Source organism: Pezoporus occidentalis, unplaced genomic scaffold, assembly GCF_034315485.1.
Source record: "Pezoporus occidentalis ecotype Australia unplaced genomic scaffold, CSIRO_AGI_Poc_V1 ctg113, whole genome shotgun sequence".
Lineage (NCBI taxonomy): Eukaryota > Metazoa > Chordata > Aves > Psittaciformes > Psittacidae > Pezoporus > Pezoporus occidentalis.
The window spans coordinates 302,414-321,125 of record NW_026912918.1 but is presented as its reverse complement, the minus strand read 5'-3'; the positions used below and the strand labels follow the sequence as shown (position 1 = coordinate 321,125).

At 44.4% G+C, this 18,712-nt stretch overlaps 2 protein-coding genes and 1 non-coding gene across 5 annotated transcripts in view; 2 read left to right on the top strand and 1 right to left on the bottom strand.

Annotated features, from left to right (window-relative positions):
- The first annotated feature begins 72 nt into the window (after positions 1-72).
- Positions 73-11,466, top strand: LOC134171814 (putative short-chain dehydrogenase/reductase family 42E member 2). The gene is given in 14 exon segments (XM_062634380.1): positions 73-199; positions 1,740-1,828; positions 1,831-1,903; positions 1,905-2,124; positions 2,623-2,718; positions 3,136-3,193; positions 3,956-4,074; positions 5,049-5,124; positions 6,551-6,633; positions 7,824-7,961; positions 8,547-8,612; positions 9,285-9,348; positions 10,044-10,117; positions 10,719-11,466. Coding segments are annotated over 13 exon segments (1,359 nt in total). The 5' UTR covers positions 73-199; positions 1,740-1,785; the 3' UTR covers positions 10,968-11,466.
- A 914-nt stretch (positions 11,467-12,380) lies between these two features.
- On the bottom strand, positions 12,381-12,462 carry TRNAL-UAG (transfer RNA leucine (anticodon UAG)). The gene has a single exon. It is a non-coding gene; the product is annotated as a tRNA-Leu (tRNA).
- A 3,661-nt stretch (positions 12,463-16,123) lies between these two features.
- EEF2K (eukaryotic elongation factor 2 kinase) overlaps positions 16,124-18,712 on the top strand; it is a 30,155-nt gene continuing 27,566 nt past the window's right edge. The window contains exon 1 of one of the 3 annotated variants that reach the window (XM_062634270.1): positions 16,124-16,193. The gene's annotated coding sequence lies outside the window, so the exon portion shown is untranslated. Of the gene's footprint in view, positions 16,194-16,753; positions 16,980-18,712 lie in introns of those variants that run through there. The other 2 variants (XM_062634262.1, XM_062634278.1) reach the window with 2 other exon arrangements.

Below are 18,712 nucleotides of genomic sequence, written 5' to 3'. Positions count from 1 at the left end.
CTTCGGGAATTCCTGCTGGTTTGGAGGTGTTTCTGATGCTCTGCACCTCTCTGAGCTATGTCCTGCCGACTATCCAGCCGGCAATCAAGACGTGGTGGTTATTCTCCTGAGCAACCTGTTCAACAGGTATCTCAGTTGGATGGAGCTCCAGTTACTGCTAGGATGCCTTAGTGCAGCGGCTGTATGAAGACACAAGGAGGTAAGAGCCACCAGGTAATTCTGTGGGATCCCAGGGATGCTCTGGGAAGCCAGGCTTGCTATGGAATCCCAGGGCTCCCACGGGTGCTGTGGGATAGGCAATATCTCAGGAAGAGTTTGGGGTCCCAAAGACGCTTCAAATGAGCGGGACACGGGGGTGCCGCGGGACCCCCGCCTGCGAGCACGGGGGGATGGCGGCGGTGCTGCGGCTGAGTGGCCCCCGGGTGCGGAGGGAGCCCCCCGCGCAGCACCCGCTCCCCGAGGCGGCGGGTGAGCAGCGGGGGATGGCGGTGGAGGTGAGCGCCCGGCCTGGCCCCTCTCCTGCAGGGTGGGAGTCAAGGGGCCGCCGCTCGCGCCCCGGCCCGGCCCGGCCCGGCCGAGCCCCGCAGCCCCAGCGGGGCGGGCAACAGTCCCAACGGCCGGTCCAAGCCGGGGAGGGGAACCGGTCCCGGTCCGGAGCTCAGTCGGCGGCGTGTTTCCCTGAGGGATTTGCAAGTGAGATGCAGAGAATAGCTGGAGGAGCTCCGGTGACACTTAATGTTTTATTGCGGCATGGGAAGGGTGAGGAAACACCGGTATCTGCAGCCTCTGAATGCCTCCTCTCTCAGCGATGAACCCTTGACCATTGAAGAGGGAAAGAAGCTCCATGCTCTAGAAGTAAATGGCTCACTATTGCCTTTCTCTTACTGTACTCATTGTCCCTCTGTGTCATGTAGCAGTTCATTCACTCTAGTTCCCCCAAAAGCTGTGTTCTCAAATTCTAAGCATCAGGCACTCCCGTTTCCTTCTGAAATCCTCATGCACCTCAATTCCATCACTGTCTATGGTAAAACCACTGTGTGTTCTCAATTTACATTTAGCTGCTGCTACTTAGGAGCTGAAATACCACTTTTCTCAGATGTCTTTGAGACAGATGTCTTTGGGACCAGTGGAAGAAGCACTGAAGGTTTATTTTGCTCTAGGGGACATTCTGCTCTGCTCAGCCCTGCTTGCTTGTTTTTTAAGCACAGAAGCTTAAATGCAATTTGTTCATCTTCAGAGTTTTCCTGACAGTTCAGGATTTCAAGCTCAGGTGTGGCCCTCTATGACATTTGACCCTTAAAGGCCGTCTCGGAGCTTGTGACGCAGAGTAGAATGAACTAGGGCAAGCAGATGCATTTCACGTAGGCAGCAATTTCTTTTCTGCTAATAAAAAGTTATGCTCTGTACCATTATTCTAATTCTGACCCATCTGTAGGAAATACTTGGATTCATGTTCTCTGCATTAGGACCTTTTGTTAATTATTTTTAGTTTATTATTCTGGATTCCATTTGCAAATAAATATTTAGTCTAAAACAGGCAACCTTTGTTATGTAGCCTCAGGATTCTGTCTTTCATATCTAGTAAACAGACATTTCAAATGTTCGTAAAATGTGGAAATTATTGTTAAGCAAACTCTAAAAACATCAAAGCAGAACATTGAAATGGGGCTTTTAAAAGAAATCTTTGAAATGTGGACATGTTGCAGCTATTGTTTTGCTCTTGTCTTTGTCGTAAACAGGTTGCATTAAACTAAAACTTTGCTGCTGTGAATAGAGCTTCTTAACATGAAACTCACTGGGATTGTCTGCATCCATGAGCACTATGGAGCAGTTTCAACATGCAGGAGAAATTGCTACACGTGTCTGCTAATAGCAGACAGCATTTCACTGAGGGCAAACATACTGAGTGGAGTAGCAACACGCTGGCACCAAGCCTCTGACTCCAGAGTGAATGGATATGCTGGAGCACTGAATGAAAACAGGATGAGAGCAGTGGTGACAGGAGGCGGAGGCTATGTTGGATGCAAGCTGGGATGTACTCTTGCCAGCCGAGGAGCTTCTGTTGTTCTGTATGACATACAAAAGCCTATCTGGGAAATCCCTAGTGGAGTAGTGTTTATCCAGGTATGATCAATTACATTTCCGTAACAGTCAAAGTTAGTTCATTTGCCTTTTCCACAATGTCTTATTAGTTTTCCCAGAACCCAAATACCCAATTGCAAATAATTGCAAATTTCAATAACCCTTTTAATTGTGTGAATATCCCACATGATTTTTGGTCAGTTGATTTTAGTGTATGTGAAATAAGCAAAGCAATGAAACTGGTAACGTGTAGCACAAAGTACTTGCTCCACCTCCTGACTCTGAAGTATTGCCCTTAGTTTAAGCACTTGTAGAATGACCACAAGTGGAAGATTATGAGGCTTACTGAATGTTTTTAAAGTTTCACAGAACTCAACTCCTTTGAGTTCTATGAAAGAAAATTATAATTATCAGCAAGAACTGAAATGGGCCTGGAATGTACAGTAAGTACAATTACACATACACATTCCCTCTGTGTATGACAAACACTAACCTGCAGCTTTGATTTCAAGTCCAAATATCTTTTCTTATGTATTACAGGCAGATGTCAGGGACTATGATGCCCTATTTGCAGCCTTTGAAGGGGCTGACTGTGTGTTTCATGTAGCATCATATGGAATGTCAGGAAGAGAGCAAGTGAGTCCAAACAGGTTTGGGTTTTTTATTTCTGTGTGACTGCCCACACTGAGGATGAGAGACTTGACGCTGTAACACTGCATGTTAGATTTCATCTCCTCAGATTATCCTGAGAGCCTGAATCCATATCATGCTGTTTCGGTAAATTGGTCAGTGCAAACTGGTGTGCCAGCTGCCAGCAGCCTGCTTACAGGACTGTTTTCCTAGTTGTGAAATCATTTCCTCCCCCTTAGAGGCTCCATGAGCACCATGGGAGGGTTTTTTGAGTTGGAAATGGCATTGAAGAGTTCTGAAATAGTGTGAAGACAAAAGGAAAGACAAGCGAGGCTGGTTCCCTCCAAAACCCTAAAGCTGCCACATGGAACTCCTAGGTGTAAGGTCACAATGTGTAAATGCACAATTTCTTTATTTTACTAGTTGCACAGAGAAGAGATTGAAACTGTAAATATCCATGGAACAAGATTCGTCATTAATGGTATGTATCTAATTTTGCCACTGGGTGTTAGTATAGCACATCAAAATACTGCAGCACTTAGAAAAAGCCAGCTGGCTTTTTTTGGCACATGCTATTCTTTACCAAATACTTCATATTTTTGGCAGAAAATGAAGGAAAATATCATGGGGGTGGGGAGGTTATGCTCGATTCTTTGATGAGGTGTGACAGGAGAGCCAGCACTGGGTAGCTTAACTAGTTCAGCTTTTTGTAACAGCGCTCGCCCTGATGTCGGAATCTGTATCCATGTAAGGAGTTAACTACTGCCATGTGTATTTTGTAGCAGTAAACCTTCTTGCTCTCTAGCAGCTTGTGCACAGGATGCGGGCAGCCCTTGCAGGGGGTGGACTCCAGCCACCTGCCTGGCTGGAGCTGAAGCCTGTCTCAGTGGGCTGGCAGCAGCCCTCCCAGAGGCACGATGTTGGCTTACAGCATCCAAATGGGGATGTGCCAGATCATAAAACACTTGGTTCTACTTCCCTGGCAGGGTTTAAGGCCAGGTTGGATGGGGCTTTGTGCAACCTGGTCTAATGGAAGGTGTCCCTGACAGTGGCAGAAGGGTGGAACTAGATGATCTTTAAGGTCCCTTCCAACCTTAATCATTCTACACCGATGTCTTCCCTCTAAATATGCTTCACATTTTAAATAACGCAATCATAAAATGGAAGGATTTGCCCTTTTAAGATTTTTTTTTCCATATTGTTTAATTTTCCACTAAACTAATTTACTTATACACTGCTGCAGCCTGCAAGCAAAGGAACATTGCTAGATTGGTATACACCAGTACAGTAAATGTGGTGTTCGGAGGGCTTCCTGTTGAAGATGGTGATGAGGAAACTGTGCCATATTTTCCAACTGAAAAGGTATTTTGGATGTATTGTTTTTTTTTTAAGTTTCCTCTTTATTTACTTTCTTGTTTCTGAAGAAGCCTGGAGTTTTCATGACCATGTTTTGCCTGATGCCAGAATCCAGGCACAAGAAAGAAGAAAGCAAACTCTTGACACTGTCTGTGGATTGACACATCACAGCCTTGACACATCAGTTTTATGTACATTGCAGTATACGTTTCTTGTTTCCTATCAAGGCCTTAATTTTGGAAAATGACTCATGCAGTGTCCCATTAACAGTAATGAAATTCCACCTTGACATAGGAATTGCGTTATATGGTTTGGTGCCTCTTTAGCCATTGGTTATTTATATTATTTTTCTGTTTCTCCCATATTGAACATGATGTATATTCAATGTAGAGCTAATATGGAAAACCAGACTGTTTTTATATGGTTTTATTGCATTTCATTGAAAAGGAGAAAGTACTTTTGGATGCTCTGCAGACACAGTTGTTTTTTGTGTCCCGGCTCTCTCCATCAAGTACTTCACAGTCTTTCAAGAAGTAGAGATGGATAGAGAAAATGTTGAATAATACTTTCAGTAATGTATCAAATAATATCTTCTCTGGGACACTGCCACAAGAAAGAGGCAAAACCAGGATAATTCAGACCAATCATAATGTCTTCAAAACTTGGCTTTTGACTTTTCCGTTACCTGAAAAGAAATCCAGATTACAAAGTAGTGATCGGTTACATTCTTGGCAGCATCCAAAGCATACATATATTAATTGCTTCTCAAATGTGCTGAAATTAATTAACTGGATTTGCATAAACAAAAATGCTTGCTTACCTTAGCAATATGCATCTATTTTATCCTGAACAAATACCCCATGGCTTCTGTATTTTGAGCTATTTGTTGCCATCTGCTAAGTAAAAACTAGTGGGGAAGAGATGTCCCTCTGCCCTGTCATTTCAAGAACAGATAAAAACATATTTCTTTTTCTCTGTAGCATGTTGATCATTATTCCAGAACCAAATCAATTGCAGAACAAATGGTACTAGCAGCTAACGGAACTCCACTGGCAGGTACTTTTGTCTTAGCATGAATTCGTAGTAGAACTTACTCCTCCTCCTCTTGTTCTTCACTAACATCCTGTATCCTCTATCAATACTTAGCGGACAAGACTGTCCAGCAAATATGAAATCAAGTTACCTACCCCTCTCATAAACTGAAATATTTTCACTTAAAAATCACTTTTAATTGGTTTTAAGTTCACACAGTGTCCCTAAAAGGCTTTAGCATGGTAGCAATGAGTTCAATACATTAACTGACAAGATTAAGACAGCTATAAATTAAACAAGAATGAGTGTTTAATGTCACTGTATTATGCACCATCAGCAAAACATGAATGCCGATTAAATTGTTACTCCCCTCCTCCTGGAGTTATATATTAGAATCTGAGGAAGCCACCTGATACTACAGCCTGGAATTATTTATTAGTGCTTCCCAAAGTTTTCCGTGTTGAGGAAGCCAGTTATACACTTGAATACTTAAGTTCTCCTGTGAGATACTATAACTGCCAGTGCAAAACAAATTAATGTAAAGTGCAACATGATTCTATGCGACCAAGTGATACTGAGCTAAATTTAGCCGTAGACAACTTAGAGACTCTCTTCACATGATACTTACAGAGGCCTGTAAAGTCATTGATGGGCATTCCATCCGAACGGAATCATTTTGTTTAAAAAATAAAGTGGGTTGGGTTTTTTCCCCCTTATTTCCTCAGTAGCTCTTCACATTAAAGACTCTATTAATTTTAGGAGCAATACTGTTATGCATTTGTCAATGAAATTAGAACCAGTCAGTGTTCCAAATATCCCATTTTGATCGTGTGCCGTAGCAGGACTGAGTAGGTTGAATGTTTCCAAGGACTATGAAGAACAGTTCTTGGCAGATCATGAACCAGCCAACTGATATACTTAGGAAGCGATGGGATTTTTAGGACTGTCCTTTCTTTCTCCCACTGAAATTATCAAGAGCTTCTGCAGCAGCTTTAGTGGGAGGTGGCTGTGCCTACTATTCAGCGAACTTTTCACCTCTACCTTGTACTCCTAGCAAGTCACTGTCTCCCATCAGGAATTCTGTATGAAATTAGTTAGTTTCATTCCACTTTCCTACCAACAACTTGCTCACTGCAGCAAACTCATCATCATAGTTGGCATGTTCATTCACTGCTGGGTGCAGAGACAAAGGAGTGGTTAGAAAGAGGTTTTGAAATTTCTGGTAATTTCTAGGAATCAAACTATGCTGGCAGGACTTCTTTGAAGCCTATCTTGCTGATTCTGCCAACTTCATATCAAGTACTAACGCAACACCTTTTGGTATGTATTATTTTTTAAGACGGTGAAGTTAATTTATTTCAGAGTAAGTTCTGCACAGTCTCTGGTTCATAGAAAGATATAACGTAGTCATGTGAAAGTCGCTTAAGAATGGTCTTATCAATTCTTCTAGGAGGTGGAATACTCCATACATGTGCTCTTCGCCCACCAGGAATCTATGGACCAGAAGAGCAAAGACACTTGCCAAGGCTAGCAGTATGTATTTAAATCCTTTAATCAGTAGAATTTTCTATGATACACAGCAGCATCTGTTATTTGAGTTATAAATTGACTGAACTTATTGGGCAGCAACTCAACAGTTCAGTTAACCTGCTGCGGATATTACAGCTTTTGTTAGCAGGCACTATATTTTATCTGTAAAGAATGTATAATACATTTAAAAAGCCTTTTTTTTTTTAATACAAACACAGGTAAATCCAGCTTTATAATTTAATGTCTACTATAATTGTAAGATTGAGGCCAATCTATGATATTATAAATGTCTGTTTGCATGCAACTTACACCAAATGGTTTATAATATTCATGAAAACAGATACTGAGAAATACACTTTTTCCAGTCTCAACTTTTAACAGCTTTCACTATCCAATTAAACAAGTTAAGCGTTCAAAAGCACCTTCTAGTACTGAAGGGCAAACAGTAGAAGTGCTCACATTCTACTCTTGTTCATTTGCTCTCTTTTAAATTGTAGGACTGGTAAAGTGTTCAGAATGTGACCCCTGTGGAACTGTATGAGTCGGTTATTTTAAAAACATCAGTACAATACAAAGTTATGCACAGCTTTTAGGGAAGAATAGATCCAAGCTTATCACATAATAAATACATTTTATTTATATACAAAATATACTTTATACTCTTTAAATAAAATAAATTTTTAAAAAGGCAAATGTCATTTTAGTTAAACCTGAGATGTTTGCTTTTGTAAATTTCCTGTCAATATTTTAAGCCTATTTGTTATGAGCCCATTTTAAGGCATTATGCAACTGTCACATCTTGGAGTTTCTGAAGCGTATCTGTCAAAGGAAAACTGTGACACTGGGCATCACCTTCCATTATTTCCCAGCCAAAGTGATTTGTTAAATTTGATCCAATTTTGTGAACACTTCTGATCCATTCAGAACTTGTTCTTACCTTCCCATACAGTATTTTATTTATCCTTAGAACAGACCTGGGGTTTTTTTTGTAGATTCAGGAGATGATCTGTTCTTTGATCCTTCCTCATGGGCTGTATTTTTAGACCTTTTTGCACTTCTCTTGATTCTTTTTAATCAATTAGTGAGGGAGCTTTAGAATAGAGACAAGCCTACATTTAGCTGGACAAGAAAGTGCACTATATCTCATTTTAAAACCTATTTTGCTTTGGTTTCATGTTTGTTTATGTCTACAGAAGAATATCAAGAGAGGGCTACTGAACTTCAAATTTGGGGATCCTTCTTCTAAAATGAACTGGGTGCATGCAGAGAATCTCATACAAGCTCAAATTCTAGCTGCTGATGCTCTCACTCCTGGAAAGAACTACATTGCTGTAAGTGAACAATAAGAGCACCAGTTTTCGTTTGACAGTGGATCCTGCCACTGTATCCTATACTGGAGTAACTGCTGTAGTAGCAGTAATTAGTTTATCTTATTGTCCTTTAGCTTATGTTGTTGTCTGTGGGTTTAGTTGAAACGTGCTGTGAACAGTGTGAGACTGGGCAGCATGGGCTGTGCAGTGTGTTAAGAGTTGGAATATTCTGTTCTGTGAGAGTATTTTTGTAATACAGCACTTGCCATTTCTAGAAGATGAGCAAAGAATCTTTGCTGTGTTGGAAATGAAACTGGAAGTTCAGGTGCATTTATACCCCACTCCCCTGTATATAGAATGAGACTTAATGTTTTGAACTATGATAATCAGACATTTGTAATAATTTACACCATGTTAATTGCATAAACCACTCAGCCACCCATTTCATTGCACACATCAGTGCAACTGACTGAAATGCCTATCGTTTGTTGACTTGTATGTGCAGCCATGCATATCTTATATTGCTGTATATAAGGAGTGAGATAAAGAAGTCAATAGATATGCAGTGATTTTTACTAACTTGTCTCTTCTCTACCTCTTTAACAGAATGGCCAGGCATATTTCATTAATGATGGCGAAAACTTCAACATTTTTGAATGGTTAACTCCACTTGTACGTGCAATATACACTTTATCTCCAAATATGTTGATTTCTCTGCCTGTATACAACTCCAGCTCCTGTGTGCAGGTCATATCTGGTGTGCTTGCTTTGTGTGTAAGAAAGAGTCCCATTCTGAATGGGGCTTTAATGCCTGCTTGTGGCTCGCTGTGATTAGGGTTGTAACAAAGCCTACTGAAAATACTACATTAAAGCAACTGCCTTCTCTGAGACAAAAGGACAACCTAAACCAGCATCCTCTTTTGAGTTACCATTATCTTCAGTTCTGGGGCATACATCTCTTAAGAGTGGCAATTTTGGGTGGACATAAAATATAAATCCTAATCTGTAATATCCATTCTTTTCAAAAGATCATGCTATTGTTAATGATGGGCTCAAACCCATAAGTATGTCACAATGTTGAATTAGGTATCAGCACACCATGACATTTCAATCAATTATTATTAGCTTTTTCCCCCTTTTTTTAAGACTGCCACTTGAAAATGACAGTGTCTGTGCATGTGGCATTGAACTGAAATCCCCTGACAAATGAAACCTCAAGTAGTAACAATGATGGATTTTTCTGTTTTATCAGTAAATATTGCCAGAAGTATTTTCTGTGTTGGAACTTTAAAACTTGTTTGAGGTTTTTGATTTTTTTTTTACTGTTCTTAAAATCTCTTGCAGTTTGAAAGATTAGGCTGCAGTACACCATGGATACGTATTCCTACTTCCTTAGTTTATGCATCAGGTAACAACATTTTCTCAACATTACTCTTTTCTGTCCACACTACCCCTGTTCGTAAGTGTAATAAAATCTTGGGTTTTTTTAATTTGCCCACAATTTTCATTTTCGTGTATGAAAATACTATGCTGTGGGCTCATCTAGTATGCATCAGTTAGGGGTGAAGTTCAGCTCTGTGCAGTGTGTTGAAACCAGAATGATCTCTTATTTAAACCTCACGAAACCAGGTGTAGGACTTAACAGACGTGTAACTTTGTGGAGTTAATGGTATAACAGTTAAATGTAAAAATTGTGACCTCATGAAAGACACTGAAGAGTGTCTGCTTTGCTGCTTCAGTAGGTTTCTTGTCCTTCTGTGTCCTGTGCTCCCTCCAGAATCAACCCCCATGTGCAGCCACGAAAGAATCCAACTCTGAGTATTTTGTTGTTACCACATTTTTTATGAAGCCTCATGATCATTTCAGTGGAGCTGTCACCAAGCCTCCAACCCCTTTTCACACAAGCACCCTCATTCAGGCTGGGCAAAGTACTAAGTACCAACCCCTTGTGAGCAAGTAGCCCCACTGGTGTTAATACTGGTGCCCCGAGCTCTTGGTTATGTGATTGTCCTTCACTATCATATGCAGTGCAAGACAGGGCATAATCATAACTGCATAGCAATTTACTATTCTTACCTCAAATAGAAATCTTTTGTTTTGCAGCCTTGGTAATGGAATACCTATATCTGCTGCTGAAACCCTGTGTTGAACTATCCCCACTGCTGACCAGAAATGAGGTGAAGTCTTTGTAAACTCCCCTTAATTCTCACAGGACACTTACATACATGCTAATGCTGAGGTACAATTTAAGCCAGTAGAAAGTAAAATCCACCCAGCAGTACTACAGCCTCCAATGTCCAGGGCAAATGTATGCGTCATGTACGTTTTAGGCAATATAGTATGCTCCTTACCATGAAAGAGAAGAACTTATGTTTACTATCTGGGAGAGGCTGCTTCAGTTCCTCCTTATGAGGCCCAATATCCTGTATGGCTGTGGCTGGTCAGTTGGGCCTAAATTACCAAAGATACTTATGCACCTCAGAGATTGCTTTTAGCTGCCTCTGTAGGTACCTAAGCAAGAGTGCAGAAAATTTTTTGTGGATGCTTTCAAGAGCAGAAGATTCTGCTTTGCAGCTATTACTGGCAATCTGGGCTTTTTAGATTGTCCTGTTGTGAACCATTTTAAAATGATGTGACACATGTCAACAGGACACTGATATAATGTTGGGGAAGGTTATTTTACATTTCCTTTAACTCTGTCTTTGCTGTCATTTATGGACTTTGTTCCAGTTTTCTGTGTATTCATCTCTTTGTACGTTGGCTCTTTTTGCCTTGTAGGTACTCAACATTTCTACAACTCACACGTTCCGGATAGACAAGGCGCGCACTCAGCTGGGGTACAGCCCAGAGAAGTTCACTTTTGCTGATTCCGTGGACCATTACCTTAAAACCAGACCAGAAGCCCAGAATCATCACATTTTCTGCAAAGTTTTGCTTTCTTTACTTGTTAGTTTAAGCTTGATCTTCTTTTCTTTGAGGTTTGATGGCCTTTCAGTTTTGCATTTTTTTAAAGAAACTCAACACTGATTTGCACAAAGTGCATGAACTTGCTCCCCACATTGTTCTGAACTGCACAAGTTACTGGCCCTAATGCAATAAACAGGCAGTTATTTTCAGATTTAAACCCAGTAACAAGTAGTTGTACTTGAGAAATTAAACTACAGTGAACAATTACAGCCAAGTCACTGACACACACTGGAGTCAAGAGTGTTGCCCCTGTTTGTTTCACACCAAAAGCCCTCAACTTTCCAAGTTGATTGCTGAAGTGAAGGAGAACCTGCAGGAAGAACAGGAGCTACAGTCAGCCTACAGTGCTTCAGTGGTGAAGAAACACAGCTAAAATAAGGAGAAAGACTGACCACGGCTGCTGCCATGGCTCACTACCTTGGGGAACTATGAACAAGCAAAGGGACTGACAGAACAGATAACTGTAAATAACAGCCGTACAGAGAGAGTTCAGGGTGAAGTTCCTTTGTGAATTAGCTGTACCACTGCATATGAGGACAAATAAAGGTGTACTTGAACCCTTGCTGAAGTGAGCCCTGTGCCTCTGTGAACACAAAGACTGCTCCAAAACTGCTCCCTGCTTACTCAGGGGTGCAAAGCCACCCGTGGTAGCACCTCCCTGCAGCTGGAGGCCTGGCAGGCTCATGCAGGTATAGTTTTACATGAGTCATCCCTACTATGTCCTGTAGTCATTGAGGACAAGAACTAACAATAAACTTTAGTTGTGTATCAGCTGAACTTCAGGTACAACTATGTTTTTGCACCTGATTTCTAAAGCAATTGTACACCAGCAAATCCCTGCAGTAGCTAAAGTGAACAGTGTGCTTTTGGAGTTAGTGTTCAGCTAAAACGGGCCTACACTACAGGCAATCTGAAGGCCCAGATCCCATCGTCCATCTGCTGGTTTACCACAAATTCCACCCCACCTGCAACCTTTTCCAGCCATGGCGGGGGGCAATCAGGAGCATAATGTGAGCAGAGACAGCTTGGGAAAGGAGAGAGCACTAGGAATACGGCACAAGTAAGAAGAATCAAGGTCTGGATGTGAGTTTGAGAACTCTGGAGAAGGTGAGAGCACCCAGAGTTCACCTCGGTGCAGGGCAGGCCGCAGAGGGCAGCACCACCCTGCGGGTTGACGGTGCAGTTACCCGAACACAGCACGGGACGGCAAAGCTGCCCAGATGAGTATTTCTTTTTGTATTTTTACGCCAGAAGACGCACACGACCAGAACACGCTGCACCCCGCACGTACATAACTTGCTACAGTTTGATTCCGAGGCGCCTGACAGGAAACGCCCCCACGCCTCCATGCCCCCGCGGGCCATGCCCGGTTCGGAAAGGCCGTGACCGTGCCAGACCGGAGCGGGACATCCTCGCGGCCACGCTGTTCGGGAGGCGAAAAGGAGCCGCAGGCGCGGTGGGACAAAACAAGCTTGGCAGCGGTGGGATTCGAACCCACGCCATCGAAATGACTGGAGCCTAAATCCAGCGCCTTAGACCACTCGGCCACGCTACCGCCTGGCTGCTCAGGCGCCCGCCAGGCCTCTTTCAGGGGGCGGCGCCGGCGCTCTCCCAACCCACCGGTGCACACCGCCCACCTGTGCCCGCGATACCGCAACGGCCCCCGGCGCAACCGGCCGGGGCGCCCCGTGGCCGGGAAGCGCAGCCCCGCGAGAGGGCGCGGCCTCCCCGCTCCGCGGAGGGGGCTCCCAGCCCGGGCTGCCGGGGGCACCGCCACCCCCATGGCCCGCCCCAGGCCCCGCCCCCGCCCCACTCCATGCGGCCGACAGGTGGCGCCGCTGCCGCACTCCCGGCGCAGGCTGTACACGTGACCCGGGCGGCGGCCGCGTGGGGCGGCTGGATTGTGGCTAGCTCGGTGCCCGGCTACCCCCGGCGCTATCCTGTGCTGTACGGGGCCGTTGGGCCGCACCTCACCCGCATTGTCCGTGGCAGGCACAGGCCGGCCACAGCGCCTCGGCAAAGCGCTGCCCCGTGGCCTGTTTCCACAGCAGCGCTGGCGGAGCTCCAGCTTGTCCTCACGACGGCTTTGCCCCGCGGCGCAGACCTGTGGCCCCATGGGTGGCCGTGCCGTGGCCAGGCAGGGGCGAGGGCAGCCCCTTACCGTTACCACAAGAGTGGGTCTGCACACAGCTCCTTGGCAGGAAGAGGGTCCAACCACACCCAGCCCCACAAACAGGAGAGCCCCTGCCTTCTTCCCCAGCTTCTCTCAGTGGGTACTGTAGTCTCCTGGCCCACCACCGCCCGAGTGATGCCGCCCTGGCACTACAGCGTGCAGTCAGCTGAATCATTCCCACCCAAAAGGGGACGGCCCTTTGGGGTGCGGCTCAGCATGGTGCTGCAGAGGCCAGTAGCAAACACGGCTGTGGTCAGGGCTGCTCACACGCAGCTCTCCGTCCTGCCGTGTTGGTGCAATGCCTGCCCGCTGCTGCTGAGCTCACCACGGTGTAAGCAGGGGCTTGTCCTGTGAAGGAGCTGGGTTTGGCAACCAGAGCCAGATTCAAGCTGCCACTGGTGAGTAGAAAGCTGAATTCCTTTATTCTGGAAGGCCTGCAGGAGGAATCTGTGTAATTACTGTGGACAGAGCTAAAAAACATCAGGGCTAAATGTTGTGCGATTACAATAATCCATAGAAATTATGTCTGCCATTGCTTTTCTTTCCATTGGAAGTCTGCACTGGTGCTCCAGGAAGTTCTATGCAGGTATATTGTATGCACCGACCACAGTGGGCTTTGCAGATAATGAAATTTGCCGTGTAAGAAGGGACTGTCACAGGAGTATGTAGGCACAAATTGTCAGATAATTAGTTGATTTACAGGCAATTTTTCATCTGGATTTTCAATGGAAGTTCAGTGTTGTCAGGGGCATGCTTTCCTCTTTCCTTTCAAAACCAACAGTTCCCTAGGACAACAATTTCTAAACAGAACCTCATTTAACACAAGCATACTGGAACTTTGCAAGCTTCAGTGCTCTTGGAAAATACATATATGCATTGCTGAGCATACTAAAGAATGACATACTGCACTTGCAGGTCACCAATTTCCTAAGTTGCCATTTATTTTTCAGTTTTTTCAGTCAAAAAATAACAGTGACTCAAACTCAAGCATTAAGGATATGGTAAGTAACATCTAAACAGGAAACTAAAACTGGAAGATGCAGTGCATCTGGCCTCACATCTAATTTCAGTATTAGATGCTTTCAATATTAGATCATTCTAATATTAGATGAAACCTTTAGTATTTCATCCAACACTGTTTCATCATCACTGATTGTTCTTTTAAGAAAATGTTATAGATAAACCCCAGGCTTAAACTTGAAAATGAGTACACGCTTACATCAGTGTGCCAAAGCTGGCTTATTTAGAAGTATGAGAAGTATGTAGCTTGAGATGGTATAACCTATGTTCCTAATGTAGCAGAGCCCTCCCCATGAGGAAATACAGCATGATACAGTCATCCTCTTAATCCAAAACAGTGCTGTGTGTTTGCATGAGTTTAAAGCCAGTTTCTCTCGTGACTATTCAGTTGTGCTCATGTATCACATGTACTCCACCGTTAATCAGTAACCTAAGATAGCAGATGGTGATGTTACTTTTTTAACCATTATCAACACATTTTCATGCAGTGGGAACCAGGCATCTGGCTTCCACCAGGACTTCAGAATTCATTTGTTGAGCCTGCCCTCTTCCCAGGCCCTGGGGTGCTGCTTTTCCCAGGGTGCTCAGCTGGGCTGCCTGCAGAATGGAAAATGGAGAGACTCATATCCTGGTGCTGATGGGGCAAAAGCACTTAGTTTTCAATAGCTGCTAATAATCCACAAACATTGTAATTGTGTTTAATTGGAGCTTAAACTCTGCAGGAATTTCAGGCTACCCAGAAGTGTCCCTGTGGGAGGGGGCATTAAATGAGGGTTTAGTCCTGTCTCTGCTTTACATTCACACGAGGGCTTGCACCCTCAGCACAGTGCTGGGAATTGCTGCCAGAATTGCAGGCAGTATTCCTGTGCAGACATGCTGCTCCCTCCAGTCCCCCAGCTAAGATGATTTATCTATCTAAGCAATGGTGGTAGAAGGCGGGTGTTGCTGGCAGAGACTCAGAGCATCTGTTCTGGGTTGTTTTAATTAAATACTGGTAATCCTCTTCCTGAAGGTGATCCCAGCACTGGCATTGCAGCAGCGTTTCTGTGCTGCCTCCCTCTTTGGAGCACAGGGATTTTGCGTCCTTGTCTGTGATGCTGCAGGAGACCACTCGTCTGTCACAAAGGCCGTACTCACATTGTCCAGTCTGTTTTGTAGCCCCTGCTCAGGGTAGAAGGCACTAATGAGGGTTACTTACATGAGTAAGAGATTTAACAACAGTAAAAGTGGTAAACTTTTTCCAGGCTGACATAATACAGTTAAGCCAGAACCTGTTTACATCTATTTCCATGTAAGCCATGAAAGGGTAAGGAGTTTTGTTTAAATTTTCCACAGAGCCTAGCTTGAGGAAAAGCTAAACATGGGCATTTTCAACCCAGAAAGCCAGCATTTTAGGAAAAATGAGAATGTGGTCTTTTAAACTTGAAATCTGGTGCACGACTCTACCATTTCTCATGGGGAAATGGAACACTGCAATCAAATTAAGGCGAAAAAGCCAACCTGAAAGACAGAGCCCCCCAAGTCTCCATGGTCACTGCCCACGTCTGCGCCGCCTCCCCACAGGGCCGCTGTTGTGCAATGCTCCCTTCCCGTGGGCGCCTCGGCCATGGGCCATCGCTCTTTGAGCTCCAAACCCGTCGGAAATAGAAATCAAAAGTAAACTCAGGCACGGCTCCTGCGGGCAGCTCTCTGGACACCTGGCTTCGCGTGGCGTTCGAGGTTCTGCTCCCTCTGCCCCGGGATTTCCCTCTCTCGTACACCAAACAGTGCTGATCGGGGGGGCTCCCCTCAAGTTTTAATCGATTTTCTCACAGGAATAGCGCCTGTGAGACCACGAGCGGGGGCGGGCACGGACGCGCGGCTCCTGAAGCAAGCCTGAGGCGAGGGGCGGCTGCCCTTCCCGCCTTGCTCCCGCTCACGGGGCGGCCCCTCTTCCTGCCTCTCCGCCCCTCACAGGGTGGCGCCGGTGCCCGCCTCCTTTCCTCTCCCTCCCTCCCCCAGCCCCCGTTGCCGTGAACCGGACGGCTGTGGCGGCGGCTGTAGCGGGAGCGCCCAGCACCGCCGGGGCGGTGGGTCCGGGCTGCGATCACCCGGTAGGTGCCTTCGCGGTGCGGGGCCGGGCCTGGCGGGGGTCGGGCCCGCGGGAGCCGTCGTCAGGCTGCTCACAGCGTTGGAGGGAGAGGGCGAAATGTGCGGGTTTGATTACAGAAATGAACAGCCTGGAGGTTACGGGCTGTAAAGGGCCGGCGGCCGAGCCCTGAGCTTGTGCAGTGCCCTAAAAATAACCTGGTATATTTGTATTGGGCAACACTTCCTGGGCTTATGCCTGGAGAGAGCAATTTTATCCATGTATGTGTCCGGGACAGTGGAAAAACTCGGTGATAGTTAATTGTTCCGTGTGGAAATAACACGGCCTTTAATGGAAAAGGGAAGATATTTTAAAGTTAAATTGAAAGTACATTTTCTGTACTTCGGTATTCTCGTGTTTTGGCTGCCATCGATGTAGTATTTGTGTGTTTGGCAGAAGCGTGGACTTGATTCAGAAGGGTCGTTTCTGTGCTTTTAAGTGCTCACAACTCTAAAAGCCATTTGTGTGTTTGGAGCCTCAGTGTGTTTCCTCGCACAGGGTTTTGAGTCTCAATGCTTTGTGCTCTGAGCTGGCACAGATGGACTCTCCCATTCCTGTCATGAATTTTGCATCGCTGCTCTCCCAGCACTGGGGCTAAATGCAGTGTGTTATCCCAGCTGTGCATGCAGTCAAACTGAATGTGATTTGTGCCATCATGCTTGCAGCATGTCACACATGCTGGGAGGGAACTGAAGTAAAGTCTTCTCATTAGAAGATCAGTACTTGGTAAGCCCAAGTTTGTGTGCCGAAGGTAGGCAGTGAGTTGAGACATCTTTATGTTTTTTATCTTATTTCGTATCACAGCTCTTACCCTGACTCACTAAACCTGTTTTCTTGTCAGTGTGTGGAGCAGATGAGAACAGTTTACAAGAGTCAGTTTGGTGTTTGGAAACCACAAGCAGTTCAGTAGCATTCTGCAGGACTTCAACATTGCTAGTGGGGTTGTTATGGATGATGTAATGTAGCTTTGTGTCTGTAGTTCATAAAGATTGTAACAATACTTTGTAAGATGCACAGCCCAAATAGTTACTCTAGGTTAAATTTTAGATCTGTATTTTAAAAGAATGTTAATCTGAAAAGCACTTTCTTGGAAGAAAAAACTGCCTGTTACAGGTATCCCGCTAGATGGCTTTAGCTGGTGCGGTGTTCAACCAAAAGGGATGTAGTATTATACTGGGGAGAACTGGCTCATTCTTGCTTTAATGCTTCTGTACAAGAGACAGGACTTCCTGAAGAGGCACAGAGGGTAATGTCTGAGCTGAAACAGCTGCTAAGAAGTAGCCGGAGGTGCTCTGGTTGTCCCTTGTTTTGTTGGCTAGAGCATCCATATCACTTGGCTCTTAGGGATGAATTAAGGGAGGTTTCAATGCTGAGGCAGCTGTGGGGCCTTGCTCAAGGGTCCCACCAAACCCAGCCAAGTTTTGTAGCAGTAGACACCCTACAAGAAACAAGACGTGTTTTAGCACTTCTGTGATGTGAATTTCCCCCTCTGTTTATCTATGTTTGCTTGGCACTGTGCTGGGTAACACAGTGGGTTGTCCTTACAACCACCTGCCCCTCCTGATGGTGTGGTTCTTGGATATAAAGGCAAGGGAAAGAAAAATACTGTAAAACTCCCCAAATTGATGAAGACTTGAGCAGATTTAGTAAATGATAGTATTTTAAAGTATCTTCATTTTTAATCACATAATACAAGGTTGATTAAAAAAAAAAAGGAATGAATTTTCAAAGTGGGTTGGAGAAGGTAGTTTAAATTACAGGTTGTATGTGATAATGCAGTATTGCAGGCTAGGTTCAGTGCAGTTCCTCTTTGCTGCTGAACCCTTGGAAAGCTTCTGTAATAGATATTAAAGATTAAGAGATTAAAATGTAGCAGCAATAGTAACAGGAATTCCTAGATGGTACAGCTTTATGCTGTAATGCAAAAGCAGAGATTATAAGATTTGGGATGAAGGTAGGGCTTTTTAATAGGACTTTTATGAAATAAACTGTGAGGTTTAGTGCAGTGTTTGTGTAGGTTAAAGTTTGGTTGTCAGATTCTGATTTAAAGAGCATGTTACGTGAGGATGGTTTTTAGTAAAAAATCTTCCAAAGTAAACACAAGTCCTTTAGAAGAAGTATGGTTCCAAGAAAAACTGAGAGCTCTATAAACATGATTAGCTTTACAGACAGATTTGTGTGGTGATGTTCCATTTACACAGCAAGTCAGAAATCATGAATGTTTGCAATCACTGCTGCATAAATCTGCATTCCTTCTGCTGCTGTTTCTCAGAGTGCCTTGGACCTGGTGGATCTGCTTATGTGTGTGTGACTGCAGTAGTGGAAATGAGTACAGGATGGCAGTTGTGGTTAAGGAAGCTGCAGTATATCCTGGAGTTAGTCACATACTTGAACATCGTTTTACACCTGCTGTTTTTAAGTAGAAGTTAATGTTCTCAAGTACTTGTTAGACTCCAGTAAGATAATCACAGTAAAAACGGTAGT